General features: G+C 35.7%; 2 protein-coding genes across 4 annotated transcripts in view; one reads left to right on the forward strand and one right to left on the reverse strand.

Moving 5' to 3' along the window:
• GFM1 (G elongation factor mitochondrial 1) overlaps nt 1–25386 on the reverse strand; it is a 49152-nt gene that overhangs the window by 14809 nt on the left and 8957 nt on the right. For 2 of the 3 annotated variants that reach the window (XM_069473034.1, XM_069473033.1), the window contains 8 exons: nt 24112–24262; nt 19949–20106; nt 19276–19357; nt 15824–15961; nt 14199–14300; nt 12498–12554; nt 10509–10646; nt 9249–9331 (listed from right to left, as the gene is read on the reverse strand). In XM_069473034.1, the coding sequence (XP_069329135.1) occupies nt 9249–9331; nt 10509–10646; nt 12498–12554; nt 14199–14300; nt 15824–15961; nt 19276–19357; nt 19949–20106; nt 24112–24262 (909 nt within the window). The remainder of the gene's footprint in view (nt 1–9248; nt 9332–10508; nt 10647–12497; nt 12555–14198; nt 14301–15823; nt 15962–19275; nt 19358–19948; nt 20107–24111; nt 24263–25386) is intronic. The other variant, XM_069473035.1, reaches the window with a different exon arrangement.
• LXN (latexin) lies at nt 1733–9218 on the forward strand. Its single transcript, XM_069473032.1, has 6 exons — nt 1733–2087; nt 3463–3525; nt 4645–4822; nt 5120–5256; nt 8552–8614; nt 8885–9218. Exons 1-6 carry the CDS (start codon nt 1959–1961, stop codon nt 8981–8983), a joined length of 669 nt encoding a protein of 222 aa, XP_069329133.1. The 5' UTR covers nt 1733–1958; the 3' UTR covers nt 8984–9218.

Consider the following 25386-nt stretch of genomic DNA (forward strand, 5'->3'; position numbering starts at 1 on the left):
AACAAAGGCTATTATTTAAATTCATTTGTCTACATTGTTTAAAGCTAAAGAAGCACAAATGGTTAATGACTTTTGTCTCTTAGATATTTTTGCCTATTTGCACTAAGTATTCTTGGATTGCACATATAATGACAATAACTTTTTCTGATGAATCCACCTTTAAAATGTTTCAAGTGGAAGAAAAAGACAGAGAAACAGGATAAAAGATGAGCTAGAAGCAAGCTTTAGACAAATATGGAATTATCACTGCGAAAGGTTAGTTATAATTCTTCTTCAAGGAGAGAGGAAAAAGTTTAAACATAAGCCATGCAGTTAAAAAGCCCTAAAGTATGGGAATAAAAGGTGGGCAGTCTTCTACATTGAGCTAAGTGATCTCTGTTAGACAAATAAGACAAACATTCTCCTCCTGAAGTTTTGTTTTTTGATTTTTGGTGTTGTTCTTCTAAAGTGCCTCTCAAATGAACTGTCTTACTCATATCAGAGTTCCCCAAAGTTCACTCATTCCTTGGTAAAGTTATGCCAGGAGATAGTACAAGTTTATTATCTGACAAACCCAGAAAAAGTTGGCTGACGTTCTGTCAAATATAAGAACATTGTTATGAGTGTGTCAAGGTTTAACCCTAAGGCTAAACGACCTGAATGCTGACCTAAGGAACATGGAGAGGCCACGACATGCATGAGAGAGACAGAAAGTATCTCCCAAAGCAAACTTGTCATACACAGACAAGACTGAGGAAAGTTTTCACTGACAAATAATGTAAGATGATGGGCAAGCAGACAGAAGACAGGAGACGGTGTTTAACAACAAAGTTGCCAGAGAACACCAAAGTCTGATCAGAACCCCCAAACCTCAGGAGATAATAATAAGCAGAACACTGGGGCCAAAGTCCAGAATCCAGATTTGCTGCAAAATCCACATAAGTGGGAACAAAGGGGCCTCAAGAGGTCTCAGGTATGCGCATTATTATCAAATTGAAGGTCCCAATCCAGGCAGCAAAGGTCTTGGCCAAACCCTGGTAGAATCTCCAAGTTATCCTAGCCCCAACAACCTAAGACCACCAAGAAGGCCTACTGTAGACCACACAGCAGAAGTAGTGCTTTGCATAAGTTCAGTTTTTAAGTATTAACCCTTAAAGATTCAAAGTGATTCAAGTTGGAAGCATGGTGTTATATCAAAATCTCATCCTTCTAAGATCAGGCAAAGGAGGAAAGGGGTGCAGGTTCATTTTTTATTTCTTCTGATCCAAATTACATAATCCCCCAATTTAATACTATAAGTTTTCAGTCTCTCATACTCTGATTTGAGCAGAGCAGAACTGATTCAAATCCCACAGAAATCTGGGGATGAGCAATCCTGTTCCTGTACTCTCCAGTGGGAAAGGGAAAGAAGGAATGGAAACCCTACCAGGAGCACATTCTGCATCTTGCCCTGTCAGGGACAGTGTGTGTGGTGTACTAGGAGGTTGTGCTCCAGTCTGCAAGCAAAACCACCAGACTGTATTAACATGGACAGGAAACTGGAAGCCTCAGAAAAGTCCTATAAAGGTAATGGCCAGAAAACTCCTGCACTACTGGTAAAGGTTAACGAAAGGAAAGATGAAGTCTCAGCCAATATAGCCCTCCCACACTTCCACCCTCTGGCGACTGACTGGAGGCCGGCCTCTCTACCAGTAGGAACTCGCCTGGTAAGGCAGCAAGTAGCGGGGCGGGGCCACAGGAGTAGCAGGCCCTGGGAGCCTGGAGGCAGAGATCAGAGCGGGAAGGAAGGGAGCCACAGCTTCCGGAGTGGGAAGGAAGACCGGGAGGGAAGGAGCTCGGATTCCGCCAACGCCCAGCCCAAGCTAGGCGTGCAGACTTTTCCACTTTGGCGACCCGGCGACCCGCAGCAAGCAGGACGGGCAGCGATCCGGTACTGGTCTGTTAAGCCTGAGCAACCCGGCGGTCACTACTCACCAAGAATGGAAATCCCGCCAACCCACTACCCAGCGTCCAGGGCGGCCGCGGTGGCGGCAAACTGCATCAACTACCAGCAAGGGACGCCCCACAAGGTGTTTCTGGTGCAGACGGTCAAACAAGCTAGCATGGAGGTGAGTCCAGCAGCGGGGCCCGGGGCTCGTGCTCCCTCCACTCGCCCAAGTTCTCAGCCTCTCTTGGTGTGTTGCCGCTATGCGCTCCCTCCCCACCCCGTTTTGGGACGGCTACTGGTGTGTGGTCTAGGTAAGTTAACATTTCTGGGGGGAGAGTCTCCACTCGTATCTGTGGAGACAGCCTGGGACTGTTTGTTGTTTTCATCTTAAGGCAGAGAAAAGGACAGTTTTACGCACTGTTACAAGGAAACGGGAAAATAAGTATAAAGGGCGGCACTTTCCCTTTCCTCAAGTGAAACCTGTAGGAACCATTCGAAACAATCTGCTATTCCAATCTGGACCAACAAAAACTCTGTCTTCCAAACAACTCTCTATTGCCTATATTTTAAGACCAATCCTTATTAGAACCTTTCACCAAAAAGAAGAGGGAAACAAATAGCAAGAGAAACTGACATAGTCACAGAATAAAAGCATTGTGGGCTGACGCTGGGCTTTAACCACCCAAACACCACTGCTACATGACTGCTTTAAATGATGTGCTCCTTAGGCTGAAGGCTTGAATTTAATGTTTAAGGCCTCAGCAATCACCAACTAGATTCGTTTCCATTTTAGTAAGGTCTACTGGATTTGAGATTGTCCCATATTTATCTGACATAATTTTAACTGCTAACAGTCTTTAAGAGCTGACAGAGAGTAGATCTTATTTTAAAACTGCACCAGATAACAGATTAATAGTTAGACATAAATTTTCAATCTATATCTTGATTTAAAAGTGAAAATGTTTGTCTCTTATAAAATTTGTTAAAGTATCATTTTGTAGGTCCACTAATATACAAGTAAAAACAGTACTTAAATACATTAAGTCTCTAACCGCTTTGCAGTAATCTGCCTCAAAATGGAATCCACATTCATTAAACACTATCTGGAGGGTACACTGGACTATGAAAAATCTTTTCAGAGGTGTAGCATATTTGTCATCTTTAGAATTAAAAGCTGTTTCAAAATTTCTTAGGTAGAGAATTTAGGATCACTGATTCAGAAGTTGAAATCTTTTGATGATTCAAAGTAAGTTATGCCCATTTTATTGGTATTCTTTTATCCCATCCTTTTGTTCTCATCCAAAATAAACTTGATTGCCAAGCTGCGTTGGTGGTATAGTGGTGAGCATAGCTGCCTTCCAAAATAAACTTGATAGAGGTCTTGCTAAATTATTAAATAGATGTTACATACGTGGTGACATGCCTTTTTCCAGATCTAAGGCTTTCCTCATTTGCCCCCACCAGCCAACCCTCCCAACCAACAATGGATTCTTCTAACAATGCAAATATATGAATTATTATATTTACTAATCTCTACCGTATTTTCTTAATTTCAGGATATTCCAGGAAGAGGGCATAAGTATCACCTTAAATTTTCTGTGGAAGAAATTATCCACAAAGTAAGTGAAATGTCCTTTATTATTAAATGCAATTTGATACTAAATATTCCAGATCATCTTTGCTGATTAAATCCATAGGATTAGTTTCACTTTTTTTTTTTTTTTTTGAGTTTTTGTGAAATCCCTGCTTCTAAAAAATACTGAACATGTAGGCAAAGCTTACAGGGGTCAGTTTTTACTATCTTTATGTATTCCAAAATACATGAATTATTTCTATTGAACTATATACTTCAGTTCAAATAATAAATTCCCTTAAAAAGTTACTCAGAAGGCACTCTGAACTTATGCCTAATATAAACAAGTGAAGTAATTTACTCTCCTATCATGATCACTTTCTTATGCCTGCCTTTCTCATTCTGTTTTTGATTGAGTATTTAAAAAAAGAAAGTGCTTTTAGATATTTATGAGTAATAGAATGGTCAACTGATACCAACTTTCAGATAAGGATCTTTCAGTAATGAGGCAGAGAAGTTTTAAACAATTATACACCTTTCAAATTATTAATGAGACAAACCTAAAAGGAGGGAACTACAATCTGTACCATAACCATCTTGCATTTTAAAAAGCTTGCCCTTTTTGTTTTGAGCATAATTCAGAAGAGATACAGGTTAACATAAGGAGATTCATTAAAAGGCATGTGAAATGCTAGACAGTCACCTTTACAAAGCATACCCTAATGCCAGAATCTTCTAATTTTATATCTAAATACAGATTGCTGTATATGTTAGAAAAAAAAATGTCTGTTATTTCAGGGGCAGGCAGTAAGAGTGATGGAAAAACTTCAAAGTAATCAGATCTTGAGTTGGTATATAAAGTCAGACTAAAATCTGGCCTTGTAAATGGACACCCCATTAATAATGAAATATATTCAAAGTTAAAGATTAGAATTTACAGGATTATGAGACCTTATATGGTATGTTATCTATTTTAGGGTACTCATATTGTTACTGATAGAAAATTAATAGGCTGGGCCCAATTAGATACCTCTGAAATAGGTGCTCTAATGTCAAATCTAAAACAATACCATTAGGGGCCAATGCTTTAAATCATATCTCAAAGAATAATAATAATGGATGACCTTCTATATGTAAGGATCTTTTTGCAAAATGTTTCCAATAGCAAGTTACAGTGAACTGCACTGCTGAAGTACTTTACCCTCCAATGGGACAAGAAACTGCACCAGAAGTCAACTTCACATTTGAAGGAGATATTGGAAAGAACCCAGATGAAGAAGATAACACATTTTATCAAAGACTCAAGTCCATGAAGGAACCACTAGATGCACAAAATATTCCAGGTACATAAATATGGCATGGAAATTTTTTCCAACTTTAAAATCAATCCCAATTATTTATGGTCAACACTGTTAGATGCTAACTATTAATATGGTGGAAATATACTGGCTTTTGCAAAAATAGTCATTTCCAATCTAATCCAACAAAAAAAGAGGCTTCAGAACTTTATAGATCCATGGCTTAATTATTGTCTGCACACATCTGAAGGAAACTAAGACATGACTTGGAATTTAGATTTTTTTAAAAGGCTAATACTGTATATATAAAATAATTTATCATATAAATGTTTCCCCCACCAGACAGTTTTGGAAATGTACCTCCAGAAATGAAGCCAGTTCGACATTTAGCCTGGGTTGCCTGTGGTTATATAATATGGCAGAACTCTACTGAAAACACATGGTATAACATGGTAAAAATTCAAACTGTCAAGCAAGTGGTAAGTAATTTCTGTAAAACACACTTTATTAATGGGGCTAATATTTATTGAAAGTGTTATATAATTCATAATTTTTAATAGTGCCCCTACAGTCATTTTGTATTTAAAATAGCAAACCTGGTATTTCAGAGGAGGGGCCAGTTAAAATCAGGATGAGAGAAGGTGGAGAGTTGTAAGGAAGAGTCAAAAAAAAACAGCAACCGGTCCAAAAAGTTGCTTGGTTTGGCTAAGAGATACAAACCATGGGCCTCCTTTGCCTCAAACTTGCCTTTCTAAGAACTATGCTGGCTTAGTTTGCATTCCCTGGGCACATACTGACAAGAAAATATGACAATAGCAAGACAAAGCCAAGGATTTCAACTTTCTATTGATAAGTAGCATGTAAATTGCACTTTCATAAAGCACCATGGTTGTTAGCTGAGTGAGATTTAACTATGATGCTTTACTCAAACCATCTTCTAGGGCAAAAAGGTTTGGAAGAGTTTTATTAGTTGACGCAAGACAGAATCCCTTATTAGTTGAGGCAAGACAGAATCCCAGGTATACTATATATAGTCTGCCCTCCGTGCCCCATCCACATCCATGGATTCAACCAAACTTGGACTGAAAATTTTGGGGTTAAAAAAAAATGGATTGTTGGATTTGTACTGAACACATGTACAGACCTTTTCTTCTTGTCATTATTCCCTAAACAATAAAGCATAATAACTATTTTCAAAGCATTTACATTGTATTAGGTATTTTAAGTAATCTAGAGATGATTTAAGGTATATGAGAGGATGTGAGTGGGTTATATGCAAATACTACACCATTTCATGTAAGGGACTTGAGCATCCGTGGATTTGTTATCCAAGGAAGGTCCTGGAACCATTCCCCCATGGATACCAAGGGACAGCTATACTTGTAATGACTCTCCTCATCTTTAATCTGCTATTATGAAGGTCATCGGGGCCACTTTTTATGGCAGTCACAAGCAAAGCTAAACTTTGAAGAGAGTAAAGTCTTGAGATATAATTTCGCATTCAGTTTTTGTGCACAGTTTAATACAGATTATTTCCTTTAGTATCCTAACTTTTGTGTTGAAATTACTATAGACATGCCATACTGAAACTCTCTCTGCTTTCCTCTACTGAAGTGGTGGCGTCACAGCTACTTAAGAGACATGCTTGCATTTTTTCCCCAGGTATCAGCCTGAAGAAAAATAGTAGCATCTCCATCTTTGTGAAGCTTGCTGTATTGTCTCTAAAATAGTTTTACTACTCATTCCTTAGCTTACTGTATATAATTTTCTCTTATAACCCATTTAATCATAATTTACAACCTCGTATCTTACTTGTTGCCAGCTTTGCTTTCTTAAATCTGATGTGATGACTACTTAGAAATGCATTTTTCTAGACCTTAAAGAGATAAGAATATTTTATTTTAGCTTTATTAAGAAGTTAAAAAGAAGAAAAAATTACCGTAGTATCTAACAGAAATCAAGAAAAATAGAGTGCAAAGAAACCACAACAGTTTTAGTTAGCTCCATGAGGAAAAAGGATTTTCTAGCTGACTTGTTTCAGCTTGCAAGTAACAAAATGCAAGGCCAACTGAAGCACCTTTTCTCCACAGGCTTTTGTCACCACTTATTAGATACCTATGGGCACCAGAGGGCAGGATACTCAATGACAATACCCAAGAGGGTGATGCCAAAAACCTTACATAAATATAACAACATTTTAATAAACAGAGCAAGCCTTTTTTTCTAATGCATTTTCATAGACATCAACCTTGGTTACAACATCCCTTTAAGGTTATAAAGGTCTCGAACAATTGAGTCCAGGTACAGAGGCCCTAAAAATCATGATTACTATTTTTCAAGTCATGTTTTTAGCAAAATATGTATAAGACAGTGCTAGAAGTTTTATGAAAAGAAACTCCTGTAATTCTTCACCAAATTATGACTTTAAAGCATTCATGAAAATCTCAACAGAAGGATATAAATACTACTTCAAGCAACATATATTATGAATCTTTACCTATTAAGATACAACATGTAAGCACCCTTACTGATTTTTATGTTATCTTTTAAGGACATTCTTTGTTGATATATTCAAAGAAAAGATTTTTTCAAGGTACTATAAAGAGAGAATAGTATGCTTTTATTTGACCCTGGGGTCAATAATCACTGTTAACCAAAGGAACCACAGGAGATTGTGCTGCCCCTTGGCATGCAGGGCACATCTCAGTACATTGATTGTAAGCCTTAACAAGCCTTGTGTAAGCACAGCACAGCTCCAATGATGATGGTTTTAAACTGCAGATGCAGTATTTCTGTGTAGCTGATGGTATAAACACTTTTTATTCCCAAAGCAATAAACAGTACAGATCAAAACTTTAACTACAAAATCAGATAACTATATTCATTATACTTTACTATTTTCAGTTTTCTAAAAGAGAATTTCAATTACAAAATTGGTTTTATAATATACATTGCTATGGTTTATCCCTTAAATCTGCAGTCCCCAACCCCCAGGCTGTGGAGCTCTGCCACCACCACCCCCAGCTCCCCTGTATGTGGAAAAATTGTCTTCCATGAAACTTAAGAGGTGAGAAAACAGAGCTTCATCTGTTTTTACAGCTGGTCCCCATCGCTGGCATCACTGCCTGAGCTCCCCTACCCTGTCTGTGGAAAAATTGTCTTTCATGAAACTGGTCCCTGGTACCAAAAAGGTTGGGGACCGCTGCCTTAAATGATGCTTTTCTGAACAATGGAAACATTAAGGATTCTTAAATAACAAGCTACACACTGTAATGCTCATAAGTAGCTATCACAACTTGGAAACTAAAAATGGGTGAACAAGTTTTAGAGTAACAAATATAAAATCATATCTCAATCATTTCAGTACAACCTTCATTAAACTACTATATAGTACTTACACTCAACATTTATTTAATATTTTTAAATCATCTCTGTTTTACTTAAATAAATTTACCTTTGTTCTAACCAATAATTCCTGTGAAATCAGAAGTTTTATATAAATAAAATGAAAAATAAAAATTTTAAAGCACCAAAAAAAATATATATATAACTTCATGATTTTTAAAATGTAGCTTGAAAGAACACTTACTTTATAAGAGAACAGTTTTCCTATCAGGTTAAATTGAAATAAATTATGATATTCAGTTTTTATTTTTACCTAAATGGAAATGTTAATATAATCATCTACTAATCTAAGCTGATTTTTAAAACTAAAATGACATTTTTGCCAACGACATTATATTTTAAACATCAGGTTTTTATTTTTTTTCACAGCAAAGAAATGATGACTTTATTGAATTAGACTACACCATTTTACTTCATGACATAGCATCTCAGGTAAAGTATCATTTACCTTTACTTGATGCCACTTTGTAAACTGAGACTCCCTTTATAGCCACAGTCTGCTTTATCAATTGTGACTCTAAATCAGAATTCATGTAAATTCAGATAGGTACCAGGTTGATGTACATTATACTTACGGTAATTTAACTTGTTTTATGCCATTCTTTATGAAGACTGTTTTGTCTCTAACAAAATATAAACCCAACTATGTTTTCTTAAATGTTTTCTGAATATTATCATGGCATTAATTTTCTTTATTTGCAGGAGATTATTCCCTGGCAAATGCAAGTTCTCTGGCATCCACAATATGGTACCAAAGTAAAACATAATAGCCGTCTGCCAAAGGAAGTACAACTGAAATAAACAAAACCCTAAAAGTGGGATGAAGTGTAAACATGCCTATTAATGATGTGTATGCCAGTCTTCATTGGTTTCTAGCTTAAGGAGCTAAACAAATCCTAAAGTGTCACTTTGTGTAAATGTCTTGATTATAGTATAGAACTATACAGATTCCACAATACATTGTCACTACATGAAAACATCTTTATAGTACCAATAATGCTATGTATATCCCATAATAAAAAGCTTCAATTTCAGCTCATAACGTTTAATTATGTTGCATACTTACGGAACGGCGGCAGTAATGGTCTCTCGAAAGGCAACTTTTGGCTTTCCTGTGATACAAGGACAGCCATATTCTTTTTCCATCCTCTAAAAAGAGTAGAGGAGATAATTTTTTCATATATTTAACTTAAAAAAAAAATAAACTGAAAGAAAAAAATCTTAAGCATCTTATACACCTTAGTAGCATTCATTTAAATATAATAGATAATAAATTTTAAATCATTTTGGTATTCTTAAAAGGATTTATGATACTTAAATACAAACTTCTTTTACAGATTTTATATAAATGAATTCTAATTTACACTAATTAATTTATACTTAACTTCAATTAATCTATCCACTAAAACTTCAACATTGTTCCTTATTATTACATATTCACTGGAATAATATATAAATCTATTGGTAGGATTTTCTATCTCAATTTCAAAGATATGATCACACCACAATTTCTAATCATATATCTTTTGTTTTCATTCATATACATATACAAGACCTTTCCTGGGAAAGTACAGGCCCCACCTATCTTTTCTTTTATCTGTTTTACAATGATCTTCAAGTACTGACTTGAGAAGAAATGGCCTGAAGAGTGGGTACAATTGTAGGTTGTCTCCCTAAGGCTGGAACCAGGGTTTACTTGACCCAATTAACCATGACCTGGAGATGGATGGATGGACGGTCTTGCGGCAAATCTCCTAAGCCTTGAGTCTAGGAATCCACAACATTTTACAAATAAAAAGATTTAGAGCCGGGCGCGGTGGCTCACGCCTGTAATCCTAGCACTTTGGGAGGCCGAGGCAGGTGGATCGCTCAAGGTCAGGAGTTCGAGACCAGCCTGAGCAAGAGCGAGACCCCCGTCTCTACTAAAAATAGAAAGAAATTATCTGGCCAACTAAAATATATATAGAAAAAGAAATTAGCCGGGCATGGTGGCGCATGCCTGTAGTCCCAGCTACTCGGGAGGCTGAGGCGGTAGGATCGCTTAAGCCCAGGAGTTTGAAGTTGCTGTGAGCTAGGCTGATGCCACGGCACTCACTCTAGCCCGGGCAACAAAGCGAGACTCTGTCTCAAAAAAAAAAAAGGATTTAGAGACCAAAAACACATAATACAGGGAACAGTACACTATTATCTGGATACAAATTAGAGTGAAGCCTGAAGAACCACTGTTAGTTTACAGCCATTAGATTGAAAATTATTAACTTTTACTCTTAACAAAATGTAGACAGTAATAAATTGAATTCAGTGCAACTTCCTTATTATTCATTACCTGAGCATAGATTTCCAGGTGTAATTCTCCCATTCCAGACACAATTGTCTCTTTGCTTTCAGTGTCAAAGTGAACTTTGAATGTGGGATCTTCTCTTGTAAACCTGCCAATACCTTTTGAAAATTTTTCCAGATCATTCTTTAAAAGAAGAAAGTCATTATGTTCTACTAAGCATGATAAGCAATGGGATTTTTGAAAGAACTTTACTGAATGAAATCAAATACATCAGCAGTTAAGAAATAAAAATGATCCACATCTAGTTCTACTCCAAACCTTTTTTTAAAAAATGTGAGCTTGGGTACCACACACAGCCAAGAATCAGGGAATAGCTAACCAAATAGAATTTTTTTTCCACACCAAGATAGAATACAAGAGTCCAAGACCTTAAGCCATCTACCATGCTTCAAGAAAATAAATAATAATAATTTAAAAAAAAAAAAAAAAAAGAGTCCAAGACTTAATTCTCTTTCCTATCACATTGACAAACTGTCCTTTTGTGGAAAACTGCCCAAAAATAGAACGTGGAATCTGTTACATTTTAAAAATCCTGTACATATACATAATCAAAGGAATCAGCAATGTTTACCAAGACTCTATTGTAGATTCAAGGATCAATAAGGCAAACAACATATTGAGACTTCTCCCTTTCAAAACAATCTGCCTGAATATGGTATGATGTATCTTTATTCTCCTTAAATGTAATTCCACATGGTAAGCAGAGTAATGACCCTCCAAAGATACCCTAATCCCCTCAAACTTGTGAATATGTTACCTTCCATAGTAAAGGGGACTTTGAAAATGTAATTAACGTTACAGACCTTGAGATGGGGAGATTGTCATGAATTGTTCGGGTGGGTCCAATGTAATCACATGGGCCTTTAAAAATGGAAGAGGAAGGCAGAAGGGTAGGTCGGAGAGATTCGATGAAAGAGGCAGGAGGTATGTGAAGCATGAGAGGAACTCAACTAGCTGTTGTTGGCATTGAAGATGGGAGGAAGCGGGCCACAAGCCAAGAAAGGTGGGCAACCTCTAGAAACTAGGAATAGCTCTCACGTGACAGTCAGCAAGGAAATGAGGACCCCAGTACAACCACCAGGAACTGAATTCTGCCAACAACCTGAGTCTGGAAAATCTCAAGGTTCTCAGAATAGATGTAGTAGCAGCTGTTAATGATGTATCTCCAGATGACAATTCGTCAGAATATGTTCTATAAACGATAGTTCCCAGATGATAAGAGATCATAAAATGTTCACTCAATGTATGAATAAGTGAATTTCAACATTCCATATTAACATGATTGTTATGAATCCCAAGGCAACTTAAGAACAGTTATGGTTTAAGATCAGACTAATTCCAATGGCAAACAATACAAATGCAAAACCTATTCAGGCAATTTGGGCTTTGTAAAAAGCTAAATGAGATCAAACCCAATTATAAAACTATAAAAATATAAAATTATTTTTAAAAACCAAATTATATTTGAAAGTAAGAAAAAGTCTTATTTAAGGGCTTTCTATGTTTTATACTCAGACATTTACTTCATAACTACCACATAATCTAGAGCTATATCATAATCCATGAGGCAATTAATCTATCCCTATTATTAATTAATCTATACTTCCTAAAGTACTTTCCAGTAGGGTTTTCCTATAACTTAGGGCAAATGCCCTTGTTTCCTCTTTTCTAATAATTTATGATCTGAATCCAGGAAGTTACATTTACCACTCCGAAGCCAATGATATATATTAATAGTAGAATTATAAAGTACAGTCTGATGAATATTTTGATACTTTTAATTTCTTCAAATATACTGAGGAGTTATTATTAGGAACAGATTGGTAAATTTTAAAAGGTACCCTCAATACCAAAAGAGGAAATAGAAACCATAAGACTGCTGGTTATCACAAGATACCACATGCTTTGCAGAGACAGATGAAAAAAAGCTCAAGTCTTTATTGTGGTACACTGAGGTTTAAATCAAACTCCTACCTTGTTCGAAGGCTTCATTGCTATTGAAATGACAGGATCAGGAACATGAATTGACTCCTAAAATATTTTTTAAAAGAACAGAGAAGAATTCAAAAACAGTACTGTATGGGTCAGGGATGGGTTAATTTTAATGTGCTACTTTACAACAAAACAAAAGACAAACACTAGCCAATGTCTTTAGGCTTGACAATATATACCTTGGCCTTTTTTGCATTAAATAAGTGTCTTACTATAACATATTAATAAATAAATAAAGCTCTCCACTTACATGATCTCCTTCTCCCGAAAATAAAATAATTTTTATATTTATTTACCTATTGTTTAACATAATTATAATGAATTCAAATATCGAGATGTGGGTTTCTTTCTTACTGCCTAATGGCTACATTTGCTGTTGCAATCTTCTGATAAGTTACTTTTTTAAATCAAAATATACCACAATCACTGATAAGGGAAACAGAGAAAAGGCACCAAATTCTTTATACCCATGGTACCTCACTTAATCAGAACTCTGACATGCAGGTATTATTATCCCTATTTTACAAATAAAGTCACTAAAGGCTTGGAAGGAAGATAAAATAACTTGGCTGAGGGCCAGTAGGTAGTATGGGGCAAAGGTGAGAACCTAACCAAGGCCTGTTTGCTTCAAAGCCTCAATGAGCACTTCCTACAACCACAAATCACTTCACATTGCGAATGACAAGTATTTAGAGAAGTCATTATTAATAATACGTAGAGAACATTCCTCTTATTTAGGTCCCAAACAAAAATTGTATATACTTCTTTATGATTTTTTGTAGTGCCTTAAATCAACATGTAAAACCACAGACATTAGAGAATATTTTATACAAAAAAACTAAATTGTAAAATTATGAATTCATCACTTGATAGAGGGAACTATTACAGTGCTCACCTGTTACAGCTGGGACAGTACTTATGAAAATGAACCACTGGAAATTGCCTATCCCCCATGTACTCATCCTCTTTTTTACTGACTTCAGGAGAGAGACTACCCTCATGAACAAATGGTCATAATATAGGAGAGCAGACACAAAAGCGGGGTGAGTGAAGGGAATTCACAGGCAGGAACTATCTGAGCACAATCTTCCCTCAGGATCCCTCAGTGATGAAAAGGGACCTCTGAGTTTCAAAGGGCAGACTGAATGCAGTAAGTCAGACAATCTAGTTGCATCTTGGCTTCTGAGAATGGTTATCTTCTGTCATCGCCAAGTCTAGTATAAATATTGCAGCCTGTTTTAATTCTCTAGGGGATTGAGGGAATGGTTCACTCTCTGGCTACTGAGTTAATAAAAAAGTAGCATTCTGATGGAACTAGCTTGATCGTAGTGGCAACAATTATTAACAGAAAGAAACCCACAGTGGGGAAGCAGATCTCAGGTGGAGGAGTCAGAGCTACACAGTTCAGGTATTATCTGCTGGAGATTTTCCTCCACTCTAAACTTGGAGGATCATGGAATGATTTTACTATGAAAAACCAGATTAAGTTAGCTTACATAAAACACTTGTCTATTTGATAGTCAAAAAGCTACAACCAACATTCAAAGAGCCAAAACCAACTTGATGCCTATGGTAATCAATGAAAACTCCTGTGGTCATTTTTCTAAAGTATTAAATGTACTACATGAAAACATAGACTTTTGAAATTCAAGTGATAAATAGCTTTGAAATTAAATGGCTTACCATAGAAAGGCCACTATTATCTTTGTTTGTGAATGTATCTCCACTAGCACAGTCAATGCCAAACAATGCACAGATGTCTCCAGCATGTACTTCCTCAACATCCTAAATAAATAATACCAAATGATATTGGCAAGTAATACAAATAAAGGCATGGTAACTAGTCATTGCACAATAATTATAATGTACATAAACAAACATGGCAGAATCTCTCACCATGAATTCTGCAGAGAATGAATTAGCCAGAACTAATGCAACAACAATCAACTAGGCCAAGACATATCTCAGAGTCTTTATTTAAACCAAATCTCAATAGATAAGATTTTACTTTAAATAAAAAGCTCAGAGCTATGACATCATTACTTGAAGGATCTACAGTACTCACAAAACACGGTACTTCACAGTTCTGAAATTATTTCTATGGAATTAAAAAGCGTGTACCATATATGCTGCCACAGTTAGACAATGAGATTGTGTATGACAAAGATATACCAGGAAAAACTGCAAAGTAAGTTCTAAAAACAAAGGAAGAAGAATGGAGTCCAGTGTACTAAAAATAATTTTAATTTCTCACAGATGCAAGCAGTCAAGAAAACACAGGAAATCCAAGAACAAAGCATTAGTGCCTCCAAGCTTCCTAGTTTTTGTCCTTTTATATTGACAGTTCATTTATAACAGCTGTGGCTTTGAGTGAGCTCTTTCTTTAATGGTTACACAGCTGTTCATATCTCCTACCTGCTGGCCCATGAAACAGCTGTGAAAATCACTAAGCCCTCTAGCCTGCCCCCTGTTGCCTATCTCACAAAACAGCAATGCTGTCCAATTTTGAGACTGTCAATTCATCTTTTAGGACAGACAAAAGTTAAGGCTACCAAAACATTCATAAGATTTTGTTTAGACTGATAAATTTCTCCAGGAATATAGAGCTGGACTGAGAAAGGGTAGGAGTAGGAGAGAACCTCATGTACTTGGTATTCCTGCCAAAGCCTAATCCTAACTAAGGACTACAGAAGGGTATGGCAAATACAGAGCCAATTCAAGAATTCAAGCCATAAGTCAAAGTTTATCTCCCAGACTAGACCTTGAGAGATTTTAAATTTTCAGGTGGATTCTGGTATCAATATGCCCCTTCAGGGGATTCTACAATAGGAATAAAAGCTCTAGGGTTAAATAGGGCTTTCATGCCTGCCATATTTCATAAAGTAAATCCATTCATCAAATGTGGGAAATTATGTGTGAATTTATTACTCTCTTACCCTTAAGAACCATAGTTCCACTGTACTAAATGCCTGTTACACTCTTTGTAATGATAGCTCTTGAGGAAAGTGCTGAATCTTGTGTTCTGAGTCTTACGGGACTAATGTTCTCTTTCCTTAACCTTGGCCATTGAGGAAATACAGCCGACACTCAACCAGCGGTATAAAATGAGTTCTTAACATTTGTTAATTTAGCCTATAGCAAAGTGCTAGATCAGAGCTGTAACAAACCTAAGTAAAAAGGAAGAAGCTACGAAAACACATATGTTCAACCAGAAGTGATTTTTGAGTACAGCTCAGGGTATCTGGAAGGTAGATCTACTTCACTCACATTTAGAGGACTTTCTGATCTCACAATGATTCTGTACTTGCCTCCATCATGTCGGCATGCATGCGAACCAGCCGTTGTAGCCGCACTTTCTTTCTTGACCTCGTGTTATAGATGGTGTCACCCTTTTTCAGCTCTCCCTGATAACTGCGGACATAAGTTAACTGTCCAAATCGACCTGCCTAGAAGTCAAGATTGGGTAAGGGCAGAAACATAAATTAAAAGGAAAACTTCACAACTACCTCCAAATATTCCCTCCCAGTTATGGTAGTCCATCTTATGTACATGTTTCAGTTTGTTGTCATAAACTAATATTAATACTAGCTTTGAACATAGGTAAGGTAAACTAAATGGTGGTTGTTCATCAATTCCTTTGCTATCACAATCCAAGATACTTCTGCTTTCTCTGAAATAAAAGTTATTAGAAAAAATTTTTAAACTATTCACATAATAAGGAAGTATCTTTTTGCCTTCTGATACTATTTCATAAGTTCGATTTAATACAATAAGATATCAAACAAAAATAAAGTATAATCATTGAAAAGACAACAAAAATACCATTAGATACTATACAAATAAGAGTTCTGTGAAGTAACTGAACATACTAAACACTGACCAATTAATATATTAACATTTTTAAAATTATCAATTCTTACCATGTTAACTTATAGGTTTAATACAATAGCAATCAAAATCCCAACAGAAAATTGTAAACATTTGATTAGCACTTTTAAAATTCATTCAGAGGAATAAATGGGTTAAATGGAAATTTTTCAAAAACTATAGTAATGAGAAGAAACTAACCCTAACTTATATAAAAACATATAAAATGCTTGAAACTTAAAAAGTACAGAACCAGCACAAATTAGACTGAATAGCCCATATAGTATAAATATCTAAAGTGTAAAATACACTTGTCAATAGATAAAGGAGACATGGCAAATCAATGGAAAAATAAGAATAGGATTGTTCATAAACTATTAATAGTAACTGGACAACTGATTTTCTATGTGGTGGCAGAAGAGATACATTTAGACCACACCTTACAGCACACACCAAAACAAATTCCAGTTGAATTAATGATAAGGAAAAAAATGATAAAAAGGTAGAAGAAACAAAAGTATTGGCAAAATATATACAATGAAGAAGGCTTCTAAGGTTAAAAATTAAAGAATGACTAAATAAAAACACTGATATATTTAACTATATAAATTTTAAAGTGCTGATTATTTTAAAAATCAACTTTATTAGTGAAAAGCTGGTCCAAATAAGTAAAACACTTTGACCCTAATATAAAAAAAGACAAAAAAAATTAAAAGTACAATTACAAAACAGGAAATACAAGTGCATAATAAATATATGGAAAATGTTCTCTGTCATTAGAAATTAAGGAAAGATGATGAAATGTTACAATATGATTTTTCATTTATTAAATTAATGATTTTTAAATAATTCTGATATTCAATATCTCATCTAAAACATTAATTTTAAGAATATGAAAGCAATCTGGCAATATAAGCTATCACAAATACTAAAACATTCTGTGCCTGTAACTTAATCATCTCTATTCTGGGAATCCTAAGAAAATATTCTTAAATACATATTTTTAAAAGCTTTATGCATAAAGATTTTTACTACAATCTTATTTCTATTTTTTAATTTAAAATTAGTTTTTTTCATTTTAGATGTTATAAGTGTATTGTAAAATTTTTCTTTGAGTAGGAAAAAGCCCCCAAAATATAATCCTACCCCCCAAATAACCACTCTTAATACTTCCAATTTATCCACCATTTTTCCCATTTAAAATGTTATGACAGAAGCAACAACACCCAAACAAAAAGCATATGCAATGCCCAAATCTTGGTTTCTAATACCATCTTCCATAAAAAGAAACCAAGACTACTTGAAGAAATGGCTGATTCTAGGGCTGGGGCACAGAATATAGAAGATATGCCTGCAGCATCTTATAGTGCCAGAAAATAAGGAATTATTCAAAAAAGCAAAACATTAGAAAATGTCAAAAAGTCACAGAAGCCAACCGGAAGAGCTCCCAATGGCCAAACCTGGCAAATCTGAAAAACCAAATAAATAATGTGCTACTGGATTATAACTCAAAGTACAAAATAAATATCCATGAGTCCATCATGATATAAATAAATGCTTGACTGAATAAATAGAGGAGAAAAGACAAATTTCCCATACAGAAGAATTCCAAATAATTTATGTAGATTATGTGGAACACAATTCCCCACCCCTTAAGTGTGGGCTGAGCATAGTGACTTTCTTCTGTAAAGCACACTATGAAAAGTACAGAAATTTTACATCAGAGAAATCTGAAAAATACTACCTCAGCCAGGTGATCAAAGTTAACATTAACGGTGATAAGACATGTTGATAGACTGTACCCTTGATATGATGTGATAAGCATGATGTTTTCCCTCTGCAGTCATCCTAAAAATACATGACCCCAATATAATCTTGAGAAAAACATCAGATAAACCCAAATTGAGGGACAATCTACAAAACACTTGACCAATACTTCTCAAAAATGTCAAGATCATGAGAAACAAGGAAAAGTCTGAGAAACTGTTAAAAGTCTAGAGGAGCCCAAGGAGACATGATGACTAAATATAATGTGACACTAAGACAGAAAGAGGACAGGCAAAAACTAAAGAAATTCAAATAAAGTATGAATTTTAGTTCATAATAACAAACAGTATTGGTCCACTAGTTGTGACAATGGATAGTAACAATAGAGGAAACTGCAGGATATACAGGAATTCTCTGTACTATCTTCATAAATTTTCTGTAAACCATTCTAAAATAACATGTTTAGTTTTTAAAAATCACATATTTCCATGTCAAAAAATAGGCATCTCAACATAATTTTTAAAGTCTGAATAATGTTCCACTGTAAGAATGTACCTCATTGTATTTAATCGAACTGTAATTCCTAGGCATTTTCAATTGTTTGTAAGATTTCAATTTTATAAGCAAAAATAAGAACTGAAGCTAACATTAATTCAATATCCCTCATTAGTTCCTTAGGACAAATTTCTAGACGTGGACCCAATGTTACTTATAACAGTGAAAACCTGGAAATAACATAAATGTCTAACGATTAGAAAATTTTAAGCAAATTTTGGTATATCTACTTGGTGGAATATTATGCTATCATTTACAATGTTTGAACTATTTATAGAAACATGGACCATATCTACTGAAATGTTAAACAAAAAGAACACAGGTAGGATGATTTATGTAAAAATTTATACTGTAAAACTGCAAAGAAATTTTATACTTTAAAACTAGAAAGAAATGCACTTAAAGAACTATCATCTGAGTGTCAGGGCTTTGGAAATTCTTTATCAGTTCTTTCTACTTTTCCTATTTTCCAAGTCTTTCATAAGGGTCACAGAGTCATTTTATAATAGGAATAAAAGCCTAAAAGAAAATTTTCTACAGATAGCAGTTAAATATATTAGAAAGAACTTACCTCCAGTTTAAAAGCCAGGCCTACAAATGGGTGGGAATTATCTCTTTTGGAATTCATTAAGATTTTGGTTTTCTCTTTTGAACTTAAAAATAAAAGAAATATAAATCTATAAGACATAATATTTGATATTTCTTTTATGTCAATTTGTTTCATCAAAGAGTATTATCTGAGAAAAAGAACATATGGATTAAACATTTCTGGCCTTACACATAAGTAAAATCTCACTGAAAGAGATCAATAAGTAAGTTGTTAGGGCTTAGTTACTGCCCAGTGACAGGACCAGAGTAGACTAAAAAATGTAGCAATGGTCCGACAGGGAAAGGAAAGAAAAATAATCAGGGAGAGCTTTTAAAAAAGTTTGTTTCTTAAAGCTTTTTTTAAATAGTATGACTGAAAACAGCTGGTCCCAAATGAGAAAATTTTCTAATGACATAAACCTTGAGATGGTAAAACAAATCATACTTCTAACTCACAAACAGAATATGATATGGGAACTGGTATAATACATATTTTTTGTATGTCAACATTATTACAAATATAAAAATGGTGATTTAACTTGTATAAATTACAAAAAGAAGATCACTAACATAACTAGAACTATCCTTAAATTCCTTCATAGTGCATAAGTGTTAAAGTATTTCTGCATAACTAAGATTCAATTTCCAAGACTTACTCCTCCTGATTGAGAATAGCATAATTCTGGACTTCAGATGGATTTGGGAGATACTCTAAAACAGCATCTAAGAGAGGCTGAACTCCTTTGTTCTTCAGGGCACTTCCCAAAAACACAGGAGTAAATGATCTATTGAGAGTAGCTCTTCGGATTGCAAGCTACAAAAGAAAAAAATTTAATGACAGTTAAAATTACATGCTGTGCTTCAGGACAATTACAAACCAACAAATGAATAAAATGAACTGATACCCTTTGGAGTGCTGGCTGTAGTAAAGACTAAAATCAAGTCCCCAATAAGTTAAGGTCAAAATACAACGAAAAAAAGAAAAAAAAAAATCACTTCCCTTCTGAGGGCTAGGAAGTGATTTACTGTACAACTGCTTTCAACACTCTTAGAATCAGTGAATTCTAATTTTCAATTTGGCAAAAAAAAAAAAAAAAAAAAAGCACATAGAAGACATAGAAGGCAGAAAAAGGATAGGAGGATTTTTACTGCGCACCATTGTATGCCTTTTAAATGTTTAAGCCATATGAATGTATCCTCTATTTAAAAACATTCACTTTTTTCTTTCTTTTTTGTTTAAAGAACATACACAATAGGAATCCAAACTATACATAACAATCATGAATTAAGGGTCATGATAGTAACAGGTTCTAAAATAACAATCTCTAGGTTCTGCCCCAACCCTTAGTGCAAGCTCCATCGATGTGTCATGCTGGCTGAGCAGGCCTCAGAAAATGCATAGTGGAGCTTTAGCTCTAGCAGCTGGAAGAGACCAACAATGGTGCTGTGGCCACAACCTGTCACTGCAGATATATGAAAAGGAGGCATACAATTATTTCTCAGTCCTCATGTAAAAACAGGAAACTAGTTACCTAAAAAGCTGAAAGCAAAACATTTATAGTTGCAACTTCTAAACATCACCACAATGAAAAGTAGGATAACAGCTGAACATGAAAAAGGGGGTGTACAAAAAGGGAAAAATATGCATGGGAAGTAAGCAATTACTGTTTGAAACTACCTTAAAAACTTGCTTTTTGCTGTTGCTAGGAACCAGAAATGGCTAGGTCACTAACCACTTAGGCTACCATAAGCCACTTGGTCACATATTTGACCTTCCGCTTCTCCCTAATATGCAAGTAAAGACATAGTAATCTTACCGCACTTACTTTACATCCATAGAACAGAGAAACACACAAGGGAGGTGGATAATTACAAAAAAATGAGAAATTAATACTATACCATCCTAACAAAAACATCAGTTTTCTGAAATTTCCCTGGTTTTTGTAAGAATCGCTTTCATACTTGAAAGTTATTGCCTTTCCATGGCCCCTAATAATACATCCAACCATAATATGGAAACTAAAGTATACCCATGTACCCTGTGCAGAAAAAAGTAAATACAGCAGGACTGAAACTTTCCTTAGAAAGGTCTGCTTGCAAGGTTGGCCCTTGGATGATGTCTAGGAATTTGGACTTCAGAGGGATCCCCATCATTGCCAGAGCTGATAAAAACAGTCTGCTGTGCCTCTGCTGTTTGTACAAACAATGCAGTGTATACCAAACACTTGCTTTCCTCTGGGAGTCTGGAATTTGGGTACAGGCTGGGCAGAGGGTGTCTATGTGACCAGACCCCAGTAAAACCCTTGGGCACTGAATCTCTAATGAGCTTCCCTGGTAGATGATATTTCACAGGTGCTGTCACAACTCCTTGCTGGAGGAATTAAGCAGTCCTGCATGACTCCATTGGGAGAGGACTCTGGGAAGCTTACACATGGTTTCCTCTGGACTTCACCTCAAATACCTTTTCCCTTTGCTGCTTTTGCTGTACACCCTGTCACCGTACAAAATCATAGCCATAAGTATGACTATGTGCTGAGTCCTGGGAGTTCTCCTAGTGAATTTCATTGAACCTGGGAGTGTTCTTGGACAGCCCTGACACACTGCCTTTAGTAGATTAAAGACCTATCTAATGTGCTTCCCAGGATACATAAATGCTTGACTTTAGGGCCAGACCTATAACTCTTCCTACATGGTGTTCCCTACTCATTAGGGAGCTGAGGTGCTAAGGCCTTTGTGAATGCTAAAGGACTCAAGTTACAAGATATGGTCCCAGTTTACTATATGTACATGGGGTCTTCAAAAAGTATTATGAAAAAAATCTATGTATGGATCTCAAAATTTATTGCACCAAAATAAACTCATATTAACTCGTTATAACATGGCTGAACAGGATCTAGTCTGAAGCACTAAGATCCCCTATCAGAGCAATATGAATTCTGCTAAAATTGAAGAATGAACATCAAGTTTATGGTGAAGCCTGGGTAAAAGAACAGTGAAATCAAATAAAATGTTTCTGGGGACAATGCCCCAAAGAAATCAGCAGTTTACAAATGGATAATTTATTTTAAGAAGATGAGACGATGTTGAAGATGAAGCTCACAGCAATGGACTATTTGTATCAATATTTTGAGGAAAAAACTCATTTTGTTCATGCCCTAACTGAAGAGGCATGATTAACAGCACAAACAGTAGCCAACACCATAGGTATCTCAATGGGTTCGGCTTACACAATTGTGATTGAAAAATTAAAGTCAGGCAAACTTTCCACTCAATGGGTGCCAAAACCACTGCATTCAGATCAGCTGCAGACAAGAGCGGAACGTATAATGGAAATTTTAAACAAGTGGGATCGAGATCCTGAAGCATTTCTTTGAAAATGTGAGATGAAACATGGCTTTACCAGTATGATCCTGAAGACAAAGCACAACCAAAGCAATGTCTACCAAGATATGGAAGTGGTAGAGCTAAAGCAAAAGAAAGCAGACCTATCAAGTGGAAAGGTAATGGCAACAGTTTTTTGAGATGCACAGGGCATTTTGCTTGTTGACTTTCTGGAAGGCCAAAGAACAATAACATCGGCTTATCATGAGAGTGTTTTGAGTAAGTTAGGTAAAGCCTTAACAGAAAAACTCCCAGGAAAGCTTCACCAGAGAGTCACCCTCCACCATGACAATGCTCCTGCTCATTCCTCTCAACAAACAAGGGCAATTTTGTGAGAGTTTCAATGGGAAATCATTAGGCATCCACCTTAGTCCTGATTTGCCTACTGCTGACTTCTTTTTGTTTCCTAATCTTAAAAAAAATCTTTAAAGGGTACTCATTTTTCTTTAATAATGTAAAAAAGACCACACTGACATGGTTATTTCCCCAGGACCTTCAGTTCTTTAGGGATGGACTAAATGGCTGGTATCATTGATCACAAAAGTGTCTTAAACTTGACAGAGCTTATGTTGAGCAATAAAGTTTAAATTTTTTATTTTTATCTTAATTCCATTTTTCCACGAAATTTCTGAAGTCCTCTCATATATACATTTTATGTATCCATTCATCCACTGAAGGACATTTGGGTGTGTCTACTTTTTGGCCATTGTGAATAGTGCTACTATGAACACTGGTGTACAACTATTTGAGATCCTTCTTTCTTTTTGGATATATCCCCAGATAATTGCTGAATCATATAATTATGCTATTTAACTTTTTGAGGAACTGCAACACAGTATCCCACAGTGGCTGAGATATTTTACATCCCACCAGCAGTGCATGAGGGTTCTAATTTCTCTACATCCTCACCAACATTTATTATTTTCTAGGGTTTTTTTTCTTTTGGTTTTGGGGGTTTTTCTTTTAAATAATAGCCATCCTAATGAGTGTGAAGTGGTACCTCATTGTGGTTTTGGTTTGCTTTCCCTAATAATTAACGATGCTGAGCATCTTTTCATATGCTTATCGGCCATTTTTATATCTTCTTTGAGAAATGTCTATTAAAAAATGATTATCAGTCTTGGGCAAGGATCTTCTCTTTATTTTTAAATAGTTGAAGGATCAAGTGACGGACTTTGTAAGGCTTTATGTAATGTTTCCAAACATTACAACAGTGTAAGAACTAACATTTAGTCTGCAAACATTTAGCAGCCTCTTCTCCTAACCTGTCTTATTATTGTTTTCTATATTTATCTTTTTACTTTTTAATAAGGATATATCTGAGAGGTTGACTGTTTAAGTATCTTTTTTCTAGGAAAAAAAACGAGTACTCTCATTTTAAGATATACAAACAACTCTTTTTTCTTGTTAATGTAAGACTTACTTCGGGAGCACTTACTTTTAAATCAGAAATTGAGGGGATTTTTTCTTCTAAGAACATCTCACCAAGCTGCTCATCTGAATTAGCAACACATTCAATTAGTTCCTGCCGATGGTCAGCTGCCACTGCCCTCAATTCAGCTGGAATTTCACCATATCGAACAATCTGACTAAGAAAAGAAATATTTTGGTACTATAAGGATATTCAATTAGACATAAAAAGCACCAATGAAAAAGATATGACTAATGGCTGAATTTTTTTTTTCTTTCAGGTAAGAAAGAGCTCTGATATATTTGCATTCAAATGGCAAGTAACTAATATATCTCTTTAAAATGCAGGCCAGGCTCCATAGCTCATGCCTGTAATCTCGGCACTCTGGGAAGCTGAGGTGAGAGTAGAGCTTAAGCCAGGAGTTTGAGACCAGCCTGGCCAACATGGCGAGACCTTGTCTCTACAAAAATAAAAAAATTTTTTTAAAGATTATTAATAGCCAGGCATGGTGGTGCATGCCTGTAATCCCAGCTACATGGCAGGCAGGCGTGGGAGGATCACTGGAGCCCAGGAGCTCAAGGTTCAGTGAGCTGTGATCATGCCATTGCACTCCAGCCTAGGTAACAGAGCCAGACCCCATCTCTAAAAAAAAATAAAAATAAAAATGAAATGAGGACAGAATAGTGGGCAAAAATACTTAAACAGGCAAAGTAGCTTACTCAAGGTTGTATTACTAGTAAATGGAAGAGTTCAAGATTCAAAACAGTCCACTAAAATTAGAAAAAAATTCCTCAGTTTTTTAAGACATTACATTCTATTTTTCTACATATCAAGGTTTACAGAAGACAACAGTAAATCTAGGCCGGGCGCGGTGGCTCACGCCTGTAATCCTAGCACTCTGGGAGGCCGAGGTGGGCGGATCGTTTGAGCTCAGGAGTTCGAGACCAGCCTGAGCAAGAGCGAGACCCCATCTCTACTAAAAATATAAAAGAAACTATATGGACAGCTAAAATATATATATAGAAAAAATTAGCCGGGCATGGTGGTGCATGCCTGTAGTCCCAGCTACTCGGGAGGCTGAGACAGGAGGATCACTTGACCCCAGGAGTTTGAGGTTGCTGTGAGCTAGGCTGACGCCACGGCACTCACTCTAGCCTGGGCAACAGAGTGAGACTCTGTCTTAAAAAAAAAAAAAAAACAAAAAACAAAAAACAGTAAATCTAATACAAAATTCTTCCCCATTTAATATAAACTGGTTTATCCTTATTCTGTATACACTGAAATATATTTATAAGTTCAAAC

Source organism: Eulemur rufifrons, chromosome 7 (assembly GCF_041146395.1).
Source record: "Eulemur rufifrons isolate Redbay chromosome 7, OSU_ERuf_1, whole genome shotgun sequence".
Lineage (NCBI taxonomy): Eukaryota > Metazoa > Chordata > Mammalia > Primates > Lemuridae > Eulemur > Eulemur rufifrons.

Bases quoted from the DNA above. Each gene is read 5' to 3' on its own strand.
- LXN (XM_069473032.1), top strand. From the start codon at position 1,959: ATGGAAATCCCGCCAACCCACTACCCAGCGTCCAGGGCGGCCGCGGTG. The intron at 2,088-3,462 runs GTGAGTCCAGCA...TCTTAATTTCAG, and splicing joins TCAAACAAGCTAGCATGGAG to GATATTCCAGGAAGAGGGCA. The intron at 3,526-4,644 runs GTAAGTGAAATG...TGTTTCCAATAG, and splicing joins TGGAAGAAATTATCCACAAA to CAAGTTACAGTGAACTGCAC.